This window comes from Stegodyphus dumicola, chromosome 5, assembly GCF_044657685.1.
Source record: "Stegodyphus dumicola isolate Sdum_Otavi_A_Nest chromosome 5, ASM4465768v1".
Lineage (NCBI taxonomy): Eukaryota > Metazoa > Arthropoda > Arachnida > Araneae > Eresidae > Stegodyphus > Stegodyphus dumicola.
Window position 1 is genome coordinate 112,678,380 of NC_140772.1, and position 16,369 is coordinate 112,694,748.

Sequence of the window (16,369 nt, forward strand, 5' to 3'; positions counted from 1 at the left end):
TTAAGACAGACTATCTCCCTGTGAAGGCCGCTTTACTGGGTTTCCTTTGCTTAGCTAAGACTATAGTTTTTGACTTTGCATTATAGTTGCCGAAATTTTACTTGTTATGCAGGTGAGAAGTTTGAGGCAGCTTCCCGTTAAATAAATTGTATAATCTTCAAGACTACTAAGCTTCAGTTTAAATTTGACTGTTACTTTTAAGTTATCTCGCCACAATTGGCTGACCTTGTTGAGCACGAGATGTGCATTATATGTTCAAAATTCTCGATTTAATAAACACGTTATTTTGTAACCTTCTTAAGAGTGTATCATTATCTTCAGACGAACGACAGTTCGCTCTAAGTCTGTTAGGAGTTTGCATACCAGTTTATGCACCGCAGAACACCAAACTCTATAATGCTTTCGTTTTCGAATTCATTTTATCCTAAAACTTTCAGACAAAGAGTGCACAAAAGCTGCTATTCAAAGCAAGATTAATATTTCAAAGCTCTTTAATCAGGTTTTAAACAAAAATAAATGTATGAATACCCGTAAGAATTTTCTAACCAAGTTGTATCCTCGTTTATATCTCTATTTGCAATTTGCAGCTCGTTACACATCTTGCTAACAGCTGTAGATAAACCTTAATATGAAATAAACAAAATTCAATCAAAGAAAGCTTATGCTATCCTTCCTCTGCTTTCATTATTGAAAACACTTTTCAAAAATCTTCTTCTTTCCATCACAAACATTTTCCTTTAAAGTATTCTAGCTGACATCTCACTTTCCCGGACTGTTTTTTTTTTTTTTTTTTTTTTTTTTTAAATTTCGTTGGATTTCTCGTAGGTGAATAGCATTCTAATTTATAAAATTTCCTATTAATACATTTCAATACTTTTAATTTACTTTTTTTAGAAGTAAAGCAATTTCTTTGTTTCAGTTTCTATTAATTTTTGCAGCTCATTTAACTTGTCCCGTTGTTCATAACGTCTCTCTTTAATGAACTTCGCTGTTCAATCTATAGAGTCCTTATCAGGTTTTAATTTTGAGGAAATTTATATATATCTTTCTAGTATAGTTTAATATACATCGCTTAAACTAAAGCAGCTTTAAAAGTTTTCATAAAAAACACACCTTCCTTTAATTTTTCACCTGCCAACAGCCGATCGATTAAGTCGATAGTTTGGTCGGGGGTTCGAATCCCAACGAACGGGCTATGCTGCATGGATGCTTTCGTAGTTTTCCCCATATGTAACGTGTATACAAGACAGTTGCCCTTAGAAATTCCCGCAAGAATGCGTCTCTTCGCTTAGGCACATAAACCCTCGAGTGCTTTGGCATAGTTATATAAGCCAAACCTAACTTTTAATTTTTCTTCTGCTAAAATATCCAGGAAAGATTTTCTCTTGGCTAAAAACTTACTCGGTGTCTTTTACATTTACCAAAATTTGCTAAGTTAACCCATGAATTTAATTCTAGTTTTCTTCTTTCCAGAATATTGAAGAAAATTTTTCCGCTAACTATTTTCAAACCTCTTCAGTACTACATGCTACAACTGTTGCTCTTTTCTTAGTTATTTAGTTTAATTTTATTTATTTCAACGACTCTTTACCGAAAACGAAATTACGTATAATAATTTTACTTGTTTAAAAAGAGAAACATGTATGGTTTTCTTCAAATACATAGAACTTTCCTCTAAAATTAACCGTTACCCAAGGTTGATTTTTCTCTAATTTTGATAGCGATTCAGTTTTCGAAAGGCGAATAACACTTTGTATTGCATTCGTTAATGAAACTTGCATTTGTTATTTCTTACTCAATTTAATTGTCATAGTTAAATTATTGAATATTTCGAATAAACATTCGTAGAAAATGTTCCGAATTTTTCGCAATCTTAAAAGTACACGTATACAAGATGAGAAGAAAAGGAAGAAATAGCCAGTCTTTTATTTAAAATTGTAAACAAAGATTTTAAACAAAATTGTTACATATTATTATTGTTGGTATTACTTCTATTATTAATAATAAATTTACTTCTTTTGGCAACTTTCATATAATAGTCAAATGGACCATTATTGAGATACATTTAAAGAACTTTTTCAAGATACCTTAAAATATTTTATAATGTAAAGTTAGAACTGAAATGGAAAATATTGTTATTATGGGTTATAAAAGTATCATATAGCATGGCCAGGAAACTAGAGGACTAAATAACGAATAGCAAATAAGTGACTTCACTTGCTTGCGTTGAGAGACAATTTAGTCAAAAATAGGTTATCACGTTTTAGAAATCAGCTGCGCTAGATTTAGAATTTATTCTTCAGAAGAGGTAATTTATGTTTAGTACCTCGACTGCAAGCAAACTTTTCTTAACACATTACTTAACTCTGGCGAGAATATCTGTACACTTCATGAAATCTCTCAGTTTTATAGAACGCCTATTTCACGGTTCGCCTAACTTACCATAATGTTAACTTAAAAGCTTCATTTCAAAATTAAGTTTACAAAATATAATGATAATAGTCATATATATATTGAATCTTCATATAATGAATATAATGAAAATAGTTATTTCATTGAAAGGGCATCTAATTGGACAAGTTTATAATGGCTAAATTTCCACGGATACATATACTACAAAAAATCGTAATTTTTTAACAATTATGCGTGACCTTTTGTTATCACTTGAGAATATTTCAACGTATAGTTTGCAGGCGTTTACTCTTTTTTTAAGTAAAGAATTTAAATTATTCTTTATTACTATGAGATGAACACCAGATTATATCATATATTACGTGATTATATCAGAATGTCACTAAATTCTAAAACAATAAAAAGTTATTTAATTAGTTTTTTTTTTAATTTTTAAAATATTCAAAAAATGCCCTTCAAAGATGACTGCAATACAAATGAAAAATGCTAATTATTATGGCCAACCTTCAAGTGAACAATAATATGATTTTTTATTATAATTCTATTATAAGGCATAACATTTCATTTTATTTAGACACAAATTCAAAAAGCTCCTTTTGATAATTTAAACAAAGAATAAGTAATATCTGAAAAGATGCCCCGCAGTTGTTATTCTTCTCGTTTAATATTTTGTAGTCATACTTTTTTAAAGTCTGTACAGTCGGTGAAAAAGGACACATTAACGATAAAAATCAGGATTAATTATCTGGCACCTTAATTTAGGCATTGTTGTAATTAATCATACCTTGAAGAAAAAATGCTTTTTTTTTCACTTCAAGAACTTATTTTTATACCGCTTGTAAGATTAATTGGAGAAACTTTAATTGCACTATCTGGTTGAAAGCAAATGTTAGTTTCGGTTCCAAATTAGAAATTTAAAGATAGTGGAAAAAACTCAATTTTAGAAACCTAATCTTATACAAATTACTTTCAGATCGCAGGAAATATTCCAATTTTGAGCCAAATTATCGATCACTGAGTAAATCAAAATGCTAGAGAAAACTATACGATACAACAAAATTATTAAGTCCACAAGCGATGTATTGCAATACTGCATGCGATAAAAAGAAATATAACACACAGCATATAGAAACCAATACAGATGATCACTACTACTACAAAAAAAGCATTTGAACGATGATATATTAAAAGCGTAAACATTGTTAAAAGTCATGAAATATGTAAGTATTATGCGTATAATTTCATATACTTGTAAACTGACTTGTGATTTCACAAGACTATAAATTACGCACTATTTCTTAAAAACAAAATACTTTTCTAAAGGAACGAAAGGGAATTTCTAAAGGGAGTCTTTACCCATCAAAAACATCTAATTTCACACATTTCTTAAAGCTTTCTTTTGAAAACTTAAAAAATAAAACTATTTTATCTTGAGGCATGTTCTTAAAACGTATTTATAAAACGCCATGGTTTATTAAAAAGCATCCTCACTTTAATTTTGAAATTATCATTAGGAACGAAGTATTAATTTTTTGCAAGTATTTCTATTTGAGAGGTAGCTAAATAAAATAAAATGATGATATTCGGTGCAATAGCCTAGTCTATAGAACGAATTTCACGCAGTAAATTAATGTGCATTAAGTTCTTGGGAAAGATGCATGCATAAGATGAGACTGAATTAATAATAATGCCCAACTTCCACACACAAACACTCACACTTGTTGCACATGATATACAGAGTAAAGTCTTAACGCAACTAAAATACATTTCAGTTATATGACCGCATAAATCTTAATTTTCGGCAAATGATCCATGAGATAAAGGAACAAGAAGCGAAGTTGACAAGAGAGTAAATGAAGAGTTATAATGATGTGCTACAACATGCAGTTTATACGAGTTTATTGTGAGTAACAGGAGAATTATGAGATGTGTTTATTTTTTAACTGCTCGAGTTAAGTATTAAAGTCAAGTATTAGTAAATAAACCAACAAAATTAGGTAAATAAATCCATTTTGATCATCTTTTCAGACCTTAGGAAAGGGAAGTAGACAGTATATTTAGAACTGTATAATTTTGGTTTTCTTTAAATGTAAAAATTTTGTTTCATGTAATAAAAAACAATGCCGTTTCACTACTGAAGCTATATTTAAATTTATTCCGCTGCTCATCGAAATGACAACAAAGTTTTCCCTCATTATGCAGCTATTCAAACTGATACTATACAAAATGACTGCTCTGTGACACATGTTCAACGTAAGATTTTCAAGTATCCCCATGCGTAGATAGATTATGGCAATTTAAACTTTTAATGTATTGAAATAGCTACCTGACTACCTGAGATCTGCTAAATTTCCAAAAATATTACATAAAAGATTCCAATATATTATTTAAATAACAATCATAGTAATAATAAACTGAAAGTATTTTAAATGAATTTATGTCATTTTGTGAGAAAAATTTTTAATGTAAATGTTTCACCTTTATGTGCGCAGTATTTAGAAGATGATTTCTAAAACTGGAAAACTTAATAATTCCTGAATTAAAAATTTATCCTCAGATTTTTTACATAGTGTATCAAAGCATACTAAATATTGTGCTGAGTTCAGGGATGAAGCATAAGTAAAAATGAGTTCAAAAGAAGATCTTTTATCATTTATCTTTTTCAGTGGAACAGCTGTATAAACCTACACTTATCTGAATACATGCATTTGCTTCTGGACATTGCAATACTGAACTGTGCTACAAATATTTGTTGCAGAGTTCAGCGCAGTTATTTGTTTTTCAATGAAATAACTGTATAAACATACATTCATGCGAATATAATGTTATGCATGTATTCTGTTTTTGACATTGCATTGCTGAACTGTGCTACAAATATTTGTTTGTACCGTTTCGAAAATAGTTACTACAAATTATCCCAAAAAGAGTTATCTTAAATAATGCAGTCCTAGTTACTTCCAATAAGCGAGATTCTACTATATTTAAAATTAGCGCTAATCATAAAATAAATGTTTTTCAGATTTCATAATTATACATCCGAAGATGAGTAACGGTGTGTCAGGGATTACACTGGTCACCGCTCAAGTTAGCGTCCTACCGGAGTGTTAGCCATCCGGAGTTAAGATGCCAGCACATCGGAAGATACTATGTTCATGAGATGAGTTCTGTTAAACTCACCAAATATAGCTTAAAACTTATTAAAGATAGCAAAACAATTTGATTTACAGAAGATGTGAGCACACGCATCACTTTGAGCAGTCAGAGATAGACAAAACTGTAACAAAGTCAAATTGCAGCTAGAACATATGCTAATGTAGGAGCCATATCATTTAAACATATGGGCAGTCAATAAACAGGTAATCAAATTATAAATATGCATATTCATACAGAACTATGTACAAAGTTGAATATGGGTAGCAGCGATGAGTATAGAGGGAAAGTGTGTCGCTATACTCCTGTTGCTACAGGAAACTTACGTTGCGGACGTGTTTGGAGCAGGCCGCATATGGCTTGAGATGGCTGAGGCACAGGCACAAAATGTAATGAATGAGGCAATTTTATTTTGTGCAGATCTGTTACTGCCAATGTTAGCTGTCCATGCTTACAAGTTTGTGGAAGCTAGTTTTTTAAGGTGATATTCTGAAGTCAGTGGGCAGTGAAATACGAAGTGGTCCGCTCTTACTTTCCTTCCGCATACGCAAACATCTATGTCACTGAATCGGAAGCGGTGCATATATGCTGGGAATGGACCGTGTCTAGAGAAGTATTGTGTCAGTGAAGACGAGCTCCTGCATAAATTCTGTTACCTTTGGAAAGAAAAGAAACGCCTTGCGATCCGTGATTGACTGCGAGCAATCTTTCTTTCCACTTTCTGAGCATGTGCTCCTGAGTGGTCCGCTTAAAATATGATGTTGGAAGGAGAGTGTAAATCACTTCATCTTGGACGTTGCTTGCTGCCCTTTTCTCCAGATCATCCTCCAGTTCCTTTTTCCGGTGATACTCTTGTGAGTTCAACGCAGAACAGGACGATTGGGAGAAGGAATTCGCAAGATTATGTTGTGACTGGATTGTGCCAACGGGCCTCTGCTACATGTGCCCGATATGACCTGGAGGCTAGACGCCGAGTCACTAAAGGTCATGGCATTCGGCACATGTTTTATTGTGTACCAGATTGCAGCATTTAGGGCAATTAGTTCCGCTTTGAAAATAGACTTATTGAATTCGAGCCTGTGTGTACAATCCAAGGGTCTAGAAAAGGGACATTTTTCCTGTGCTTCAAAATTCGAGGAGTTCTTGCATTAAGTTAAACTAGACATGATGCAGATTAGCAAAACAAATCAGATACTTATTTTATATAAATGACTTGGTACGGGTAACGGGTGACTTGGTATTGGTGGTAACGGGTACGATTATCTCAAAAATTATTTTTGATATGACAGATTTGAAACTTTGATCTTTCAATGAAATTTCAGAAACATTTTATAGAAAATGATAACTTCTTTTATTGAACTAATAATCGTAAAATTAGTTTTTAATTATGAAGATCCTAAAGTTGTCGTTTTAGAGCATTTTATCGCTCAACAAGAGAATTTATCGATATGCCACATTTCTTCAACATTTTCTTATATAAACTTCCATAAAAATTATGTATGCTGCAGAATCGATCTTCTCTTAAAACTGCAGATTTTTCTGAAAAGAAAGCCGTAGAGTTACCAAATACTTCAAAGCAGTAAATTTTTCTAAGAGTAATTCAAATGGAAGTGTTGTTGTTATTATATAATTGAAGAAAATTAATAAAATAATTTTTACTTGACATATTTTAATTTCGTTTATTTTATTTTCTTAATATCAAAGCTTTCTTTTTTTGTTAATACTATTGGGGATACTATTAGGGATATGCCTTAAGATCGAATAAATGCAATACATGCATGTGCTTATCAGAAAAAAATCAACTTTTTTCTGAAGTGAATGTGAGTGTATGTGTATTCTGGAACATGATGATTAAAAACAATTAGATACACGTGGCGAAATTTTATATTGTTTGTTTGTAATTTTGATGTCTAAGAAAAGGAATGTCTATATAACATTTTTACTTCACACAAGGTGGCCCAAATAATATAAAATATATATTTATACCGGTTTGCATTTTTATTCACTTAAATGCCTTATCGTATGAGTTTATATATAAAAATTTTACGACACTGCTCTTTAATTAGCTTGAAAAAATGTACGTATACTACACTCGTGTCCATAAATTAAGGATAATGCGAAATCAGGCAAAGCAAGAGTTAGAAGCAAACCATATTTGACTTATTTGTAAAGTTTATTTATTAAACAAAAGGTAAAGAGCAAAAAGAGATGCTATATGTTTGACATTATTAAAAAAGTTAGCGTTTTTTTCTCCCTGGAGCAAATTACAAAAAAAGACGTATTTACAAAAAAACAATATTAAATGGTTGGTATGATTGTTAATACATTTTATGTCTGCCAGACGATGCAATACAGTCCGTACAACGCCTAGGCATGCTGAGTATCAAATTATCGATCTTCTGATCTTGGGGGATATTACACCACTCAAAAAGCAATGCTCTCCGAAGTTCCGATAGACATGTAGGAGGAGGTTGACGAGCTGCAACTCGTCGGCCAAGCATGTCCCACACGTGCTCTACTGGATTCACATCCGGTGAGAATGCGGGCCAGTCCATACGGGTGATATCCTCCGATTGAAGGCATTCACTTACGATGTTTGCACGGTGAGGATGGGCGTTGTCATCCATAAACACAAATTGTGCGCCCATGGCGCCCCGAAACAAACATACATGTTGTTCCAGAATGACGTTCCGATAGATTTGGCTTGTCATGGTTCCAATTTGAACATGCAGATCAGTTCTGGAACACAGAATAATTCCACCCCAAACGAGCACTCCTGCACCACCGTAACGGTGTCGTTCAATGATGTTTTCTTGGTGGTAACGGGTACCTGGAGCTCTCCATATGAAAGTCCGGCGAGAATCAGACTGCAAGCTAAACCTGGACTCGTCGGAAAACATCACACAAGCCCACTGTTGCGGTGTCCACAATGCATGCTCTCTACTCCAGGCTAACCGCAGGCGACAGTGAGTTGCAGTAAGTGGAACGCATCTGACAGGTCTACGAGCATATAGACCAATCTGCCCTAAGCGTCTGTACACGGTCTGCCTTGAAATTGTCGTACTAGTGGCTGAAGAGAGCTGACGAGACAGGTCTGAGGCTGTGCTCCGCCTGTTTCTTTTGGCAGTAACTGCCAAATACCGATCCTCATTCGGCGTTGTAACTCTGGGACGACCTGTGCTGTAACGTCTACTCACATTACCATCATCTTGGAAGCGTTGCCAAAGCCTGTAGATGACACTTTGGGCAATTCCAAGTTCGTCTGATACTTCCAGTTGGGTACGCCCACATTCCAGACGGCCGATAATTCTACCACGTAAAAAATCATCCGAATGCGTCCTTTGTGTCATAACTATTCGGTTATTGCACTGAAATGCTTATAAAGTGCCTGCGAAAAATTTTACTTCTTTGCCTGTGTTCCTTATACATCACTCTCTTACACTCTCGTCATTGTGACGTACCATCGGTGTCATTTGGTTACTTCCTGAAATTTGCATATGATTTTGAAGATATGTGTAGTGATTTTACTGGTGATATATTTATTTTAGAGTTCGATTTCTACGTGACTCCGAATTATCCTTAATTTATGGACATGAGTGTAAATGATAAAATTATTGAAGTAATTGTTTGACGCGAATTTAGTAGATAATTTGTGTTAACGATTATTCCTACTGAAGTGGCCGATTTCACAGTAGGCTTTAGTTTCAAAAGTGGCCGATTTCACAGTATTACCAATTTTCGTCATATTTTTCGAGTTTTTTCCAACATTTTTTGGTTAAATGATAAAATTGAGTTAACGAAAATCATTTTGATGCAAGGAATAGACGATCTGACAACAAACCTTCCAAAGCTTCATGGCAATTAGATATATCTAGATTTTCGTCGGAAAGAAATGAGAACTTTGGAATGTTTTATATTTTTGTTCAAACTTTTATTAGCCGCTTAAGAATAACAACACTTAAAAGAGAAATGGTTTTGCATATTTAATGGATGGTAGAACAGATTAACGAAAATAATCTCTCATTTAGGGAAAATACATTTTCAAATGAATGGTTATAATTACAGATACTGAAGAACTAAGAATCTAAATCTATTATATTATAACGTCTCTGCAACAACAAATGTTGTGAATTCTGTACAGTATTTTCTAAGTGAACTGCTGACTCAGTATAAAGTAAAGGTATTGTCAATGGGCACGATTATCAACAGTTATAGGAAGGAGAATTTATACTTTACACGTCATCACAACGTGCTTTACCATTATTTGCTGTTATTATTATCATTATTATGCAAAAATGAGCGCCACCCCAGGAGTTCAAAGATAATTTTTCTTGGAAAGAAATAAAATTCGGTTCCAATAACTCATTTTAGATGCAAAAAATTCACTGAAAATGGTATCGAATGATAAGCATACAATTAAAACTTTAATTCTTGCAATTATTTACTGTGGAACTATCAAAGATCGCAGACAGATTACTATAAGCAAATATTACAAGATATCCTAAATTTATTCAAAGAACTAAAGTCTTAATTACTCGTGCGATGAAGCTATTACTTCTGATACACGATACTGTGTTGTTATTGAATTATAACACTCCGCACTAAAACTGCAGAATTCAAAAATTTGAAAACTGCTAACTAAAATTGATACTTTTTAATTATTTCTTGCACTTTGTAACTTGTAATCTTTTGCACTCTATTTTATTATTTTAACACCTTGTATTATGCGATGATATTCCCTCAAATTTTCCTTTTCTTACTGATTCGTTTCACAGATAACTAAACTTTTTATGGAAAGTATAACATTTTGCCTTGTTTAAGATTTCTGTTATGTGTTAATCAATTAAGAGCAATTTAATTGTATTTAGAATTGCCGTGGTAAACTATAGTTATATCTGTTGCACAAATTATAAGTATGAAAAAGAAAATTGGCATTTTCTTTTAAAAACTTAGAAGAAAATAAATGAAATTGTACATAATTACCAGATGTACTTTCATATTCCAAATCTATAGATGCCTAATATTTCATCAACAGAAGCAAATTTTTAGAGCATGAAAAATTTAAAATTTTTTGAACCATTAAAAAATTAAAGAAATTCTACTGATTTTTGAAATATATATTTACATCTCCATATTAAGTTTATTAATGATATTGTGCTATACATTTTTTAAATTAGTGTTGCGTTTATTTCTAAAACCCAACGTAGAAATTTTCCATTTTACTTAATTTCATAAAGCGTTAATACAGCTTACAGAGTTTACAGCTTAAACGGGATGCAAAATTACGCATCATTATCCTTCGTTTAAATTCATCGATTGCTCTTATTGCAGCAGAAATAAGTGTGAAAGAAATGGGAAAGCTAGTAAGCTAAAGGAAAAAAAAATCATAAAACTTTTCCAAATATTTTTAAATACATGCAATAGTTAGAAGTGGTATTACTAGTTATAAACTTTTCCGTGTGAGTTGTCATTTATAAGAAATTAACCAGTTTTATGCTAAAGAATACGTTAAATGAACTGGATGCTAGAAAAATCAACAATAATGTAAATTCTTATTGCATTCTTATTGCTTTTCTCTAGTATCTAATTTTAATTACTTTACATATATGATACAAGAGACGTAAAAATTTTAAATGGCAAACTATTCCAACTATGTTGCGAAGTATGTTTTGTGAAGTATTGGATTAGCACATCTCTCATTGTCTCTCTGAATATATTTTTTATCAAATCTGATAAATTGCTAAAAAAATTAATTAAAAATCTGTGTTTGATTACCTGAAACACCTCTTAAATATAAAAACATATATTAGAAAATAAGTTTATATCCCTTTTGCAATATAATAAAGATTAACATAGAGACAACAATTTTTTAATAATTTAACATTAATAGATAGCAAAAATTTCCGATTGTCGTATTTGAAAGATTTTAAAACAAAACTTGTAATTCTTTTTGGAAGACACCTTCAATTTTATAAACATTGTAAATTTTAAAAAAATCGGAATTTTGTTTTCTACTTGTTTATTTCTTCAGATTCATTTTGAAATATCAAAATATCTGACACGTTAGATAACCCAAATTCATAATTCTGATGCCGAACTGAACCAACTCTCATCTAATTCAGTCCAACCAAAACAGAACCAATTAAAAACAATACTTGCCTTACTGCTTATAACAAACAAATCATTTTTCCTCACCGTACTGAGTGTCACGCGTATGCAAAATGGCAAATCGTGTTGTCAGAATTTGTTTTTGCTATGCTGCTTTTATAATGCAACACTCATATTTTCGCTGACTATTGAAAACCAAAAGCATATATACATTCTTTAAGACTCATTACTAAAACTCCTTTAGGAATTTGCACTGGTATAGTCTTATAATGATTGCGGTTGTCTTTTAATAAAATACGATGGCATTCATTTATTTATGCATGGATGTCGGGCTGTTTTACAAAACGATAATATCATTCCTATGGGTATGATATGATACAAAATATGCAAAAATATTATTATATAGCAAAGATTAGTCAATTATAATAACAAAAACAGCTTTTTGGCAGAAACTGGGAGTATTTGCGAAGCAGAGTAAAATATATTCTGCTCAAGAATTGATGTGTTTTAACATTCCTTCAGAGTAAAATATATTCTGCTCAAGAATTGATGTGTTTTAACATTCCTTCAGAGTAAAATATATTCTGCTCAAGAATTGATGTGTTTTAACATTCTTCCTGTCGTTCTTTCTCATAATACACTTTTACGCAAGATTTTGTAACAGTTTATTTTTAAACGAAACATGACTAATATATCTATAAAGTAGCATGGGCATGATAAAAAAATTCAAAACATTGTAAAGAGTAATTTTAGAAATAACTGAAGTAAATAACAATCAGATTAATATCTCAAAAATCAGATTCTGAACTCATATCAATAGAATTATATTAAACTTCCTTTATAAAAACTTTAATAAAAAAAATTTAAACTTTGGTTCTATCCCCAAAAGGGTCTAGTTTTAGCTTTAAATGAATATATATATGTTTGAGGACCAATTATCTTTTCAATGAAATGTTTTTAGATACGAATACTTATTTTGAATGTATAATTTTATTCCGAATTCTTCACAGCATATTTTCAATTACAGCAAATGAATCAAATCTTTTCCTAATAAAAATCCTTCTGGGAGTTTTAAATAGTAAAAGTTCTTCAAATTACACTCAAGGGTTCCGAAAGAATCAAGAATATAAAAATAATTACAGAAAGATTTTATTTATTTTAACTACAGAAACGCCCATGTAACAAACAAAATGAATAAAGCAAAATAACGATAATTTGAAAAAATGTTGTTATACCTGTTTTCAATTAATTTCTGACTAACATTTTTTACGGATATTTTTAATGGCTTGAAATGAAGTTCATGACTTCAGTTAATTTTATCAGTTATTTACTCTCCTAAAACTTAGTGATCCAGAAGAAATTGAATTTTATGATTGCTCAACTACAAACTTTGTTAAGTAAATCCTGAATAAGTATCTAAAAATAAAATTACCTTCCTGTTGTTAATTTCTCACATCACTGTTTACCAGCTTGAATACAACATCATTGAATGGGAAAAGCACAGCAAATAATCCATAATAAGTAGCGGCAATTAAAAGTAACAACTTTAACTTCATCTATCGTGGACTACATCATAATCTTGACGAATATAAACTTCTTAAAGATGTATGATGGTGATTATCCACTCTTTTCAGCATTTATAAATCTGACAAAATCACATAGCAGAATTATTTAGGCAATTTGATTTACTCAATCTTCTAAATTGCGAATTCAAATAAATTTTTCCAAAATATTTTAAAATCTTCATTAGCGGATCACGCTTCTCTTGGCAAAGTCTGAAACCCGTAACTGCTCTTCGGAAAGTGATCCGATCTCTATGGCACCTTCTGACCAAAAGGTAAGAAAAGGGAGTGTTTTTCTTCAGAAGATTTATGTGTGGCAATGGCCTATGATCAAATTTGGGCGGTCTGGGCTTTCTTCTACTAACCGGGTTAAAGCTTCGCCCAAATTGAGTCTAAGCAAGAAAAATGACGTATATTGGCCTGCTGAAGAAATATGAATCGCAGCCCGAGAAAATCAGGTTAGCTGCCAGGGATCTAAATAGTCATCCTCTGGATTATTCAGCATCGACCTGGCGCTATCAAATTATTTAATTTCCGGGCGGCCTTTTCCTTTCCTCCTCGGCACTCCCTGCCCTTCTTCCTCCCACCCTCCACGGTAACCGAGTTACAAGACCCGAACGTTTAAAGGCAAAGGTTCTGCCTCCACTTTCTGCAGTTGCCTCAGTAGGAGCATTCGAGGAAGGTACTTATACAAACAATTTTTTCTTCAGAGTAAAGTATTAAAGAAATATTATATTTTAGATTTTACTTACTTTGCAAGGCCATTCCCGCTGAACTGAAAACTGAAGCAGGACCCTGATCGTGTCGTGGTCTTGCGGCCACCATACCACAAGGAGGGGGCCCCACGGCCGTAGGACCCCCAAAGGATCGAGGTACAGCCGCTGTGCTATACCTGTACGCTGCAGCTGACGTCATCTGACTACAGGAACCCAAGTCAGCGTAAGAGCAAGGCAATTGGCAGCTGGGAAGTTCCATAGTGCCCAAAGAACAGCTGGGGTCAAATGTTGGCTGGTTCAGATACGGGTAGTCCATACTGATGCCCAGAGTGGAGGAATGAAGCAGCGAAATGATGACTGGCGAATATTAGTTCGTGGAGCAGGAATAAAACTTTAGGAAAAATTATTCAGTTCTGACGTATGTCACTTCTAAATGATGTGTTAATTAGTTAAATTTCACTGCAGCGTAATTAATTTAGGTTTATGAAAGTCAGTTATGCCTTGTCTATAGTTAGAGGCACAATAAATAAAAATATTACTGACCAGCCACACTCTTAAGCAAAGTGTCAACTTCAAATCAAATTCCACTTGCAGATTATTAGATAATACCTGCAATCAAGCTCTTGACTATAAGCTACAAGGTTTCTTCCACGAGCAAACATAACAGACTGACTAAGCCTGATTACGCTTGTAATCTTTATAGGTGCAGGCTACTTGTACGACACTAGGGAAGGGCAGCCCATGGACCTGTAAAAGTAGCTTTTAACTAAATGATGTTTCTCTAGCGTGGGCAACGGGAGGCGGTATGGAGGGAGGCAATGGCAAATCGTAACCGCCAGCGAACGCGGGGTTGAAAACTAGAGGAGAAGAGAGAATGGATGCTTGCTCCTCGTGCTCCGCTCTTCGCTCCCCCCGCCTCACTTGCTTCCCACCTCTGCTCCTGCTTCAGGGGGGAGGGAACGCCCCGCCTCACGTGACCGCCCGCCAATAGCTCTCGCGACTGTTAATCGAATTAAAATTTACCGTCACCGGCGTTGTGCTCCTCGCAGAGAAAACAATTCACCCAGCTCCGTCTTCTGGTGTCGGGAGGGAGTGCGTTGACTGTAACTGTGGTTCTCCTATCCCCTCTCTCTTCCGCATCCTAATGGAGCATGACGAAACAGGGGTCATTAGGTCATCTCAGTGACACTGGACCTACTTGAGCGTGAATGGTCCACCCTGAGCGCCGGTGAATAAATAATATTATTTCGGGTACAACAGCCGCACCTGTGGGGGTTAGAAAACAATACTACAATTATTTTGACTTCAGATGGCTAATATACTGTATTAGAATTAGTTTTGTTTCAAAGATGCTTATTTTTGTCCACCAAGCTCTTAAGAAATAGTATTTATGCATAAAACAGTTCTGTTAGATTCACCATTATTCATTTCTTAATTATCAGTTCTGACGCTGACTTTAGCAGAATTCTAATTAGATACAAACTGTCATCAAATATATAGCTGCAATTTTATTTCCGAAAACGTATCTTAAAATGTAAAGACGATTATAATCGAAGGTGTTATATTTTCGGGTAAATACTGTAAGTTATTTTTAAATAATCTTTGGACTATAATTCGGTAGAACTGCATATTTTCTCTACATCTTAAATAAAAAAATGAAAAGAAGATTTCTTACTATGAAATGCCCACACACACATATATAAATATAATTCAAAATCTACTTCAGTAATTCTCATAAAAATTTTGGAATTTCTTTTTTCAATAACTTTTTTTTAAAGGAAAAGAAAAACAGATGAGAAAAGTGTAATATTTTTACATGATGTCACAGAAGCGATCGTGAACAAATATATTACAGTATATTACTGTAGAAGTTGAAAGCCGTACGAAAATTCTGCATGTTTATATTTGAAATACTTGTATAACAAACAGCACGTTCGTTGCCAAGATTACTCTCTCTTTCGTTCACTTAATGCTATATTAGAAAATACAAACTACCCAGATTTATCTTAAACAAATAATCATATACAGTTTCAAAGAATATTATGTTCCGAACATTGCATCAGCGTATTCAATGGAAATTCAAAATTAAATGAGTATAAACAGAAATATTTGATAATGTTTAATTGTAGTAAATTAATAGATTTACCGGGGGTTTTACAGTAACGAACATTAATTGCATGACAGATCCTAGATAAGTATGTCCCCAAATGCTCTTTAAGTCCTATTTTTATTATTTAGGCTTCAGTATCCAGTAAAATGATTTATTTGCTTTCAATAGTCATTCGGATTTTTGTGGGTAAATTTTAGTAAATGTGGCATTGACAATATCACAGTATTCTAATGACGCATAATTAATATAATAATAATAATAAAAGTAATAATATTGATTCGATGTGGCCGTCTAAGAGCTCTAAATACCGA

The 16,369-nt window shown here is 32.9% G+C and overlaps 1 protein-coding gene across 1 annotated transcript in view; it reads right to left on the reverse strand.

The window, feature by feature from the left end:
- LOC118181089 (uncharacterized) overlaps nucleotides 1-14,886 on the reverse strand; it is a 118,353-nt gene extending 103,467 nt beyond the window's left edge. The window contains exon 1 of the mRNA XM_035350170.2: nucleotides 13,985-14,886. Coding sequence (XP_035206061.2) covers nucleotides 13,985-14,264 — 280 coding nt within the window. The 5' untranslated portion in view covers nucleotides 14,265-14,886. The remainder of the gene's footprint in view (nucleotides 1-13,984) is intronic.
- Nucleotides 14,887-16,369: the final 1,483 nt, after the last annotated feature.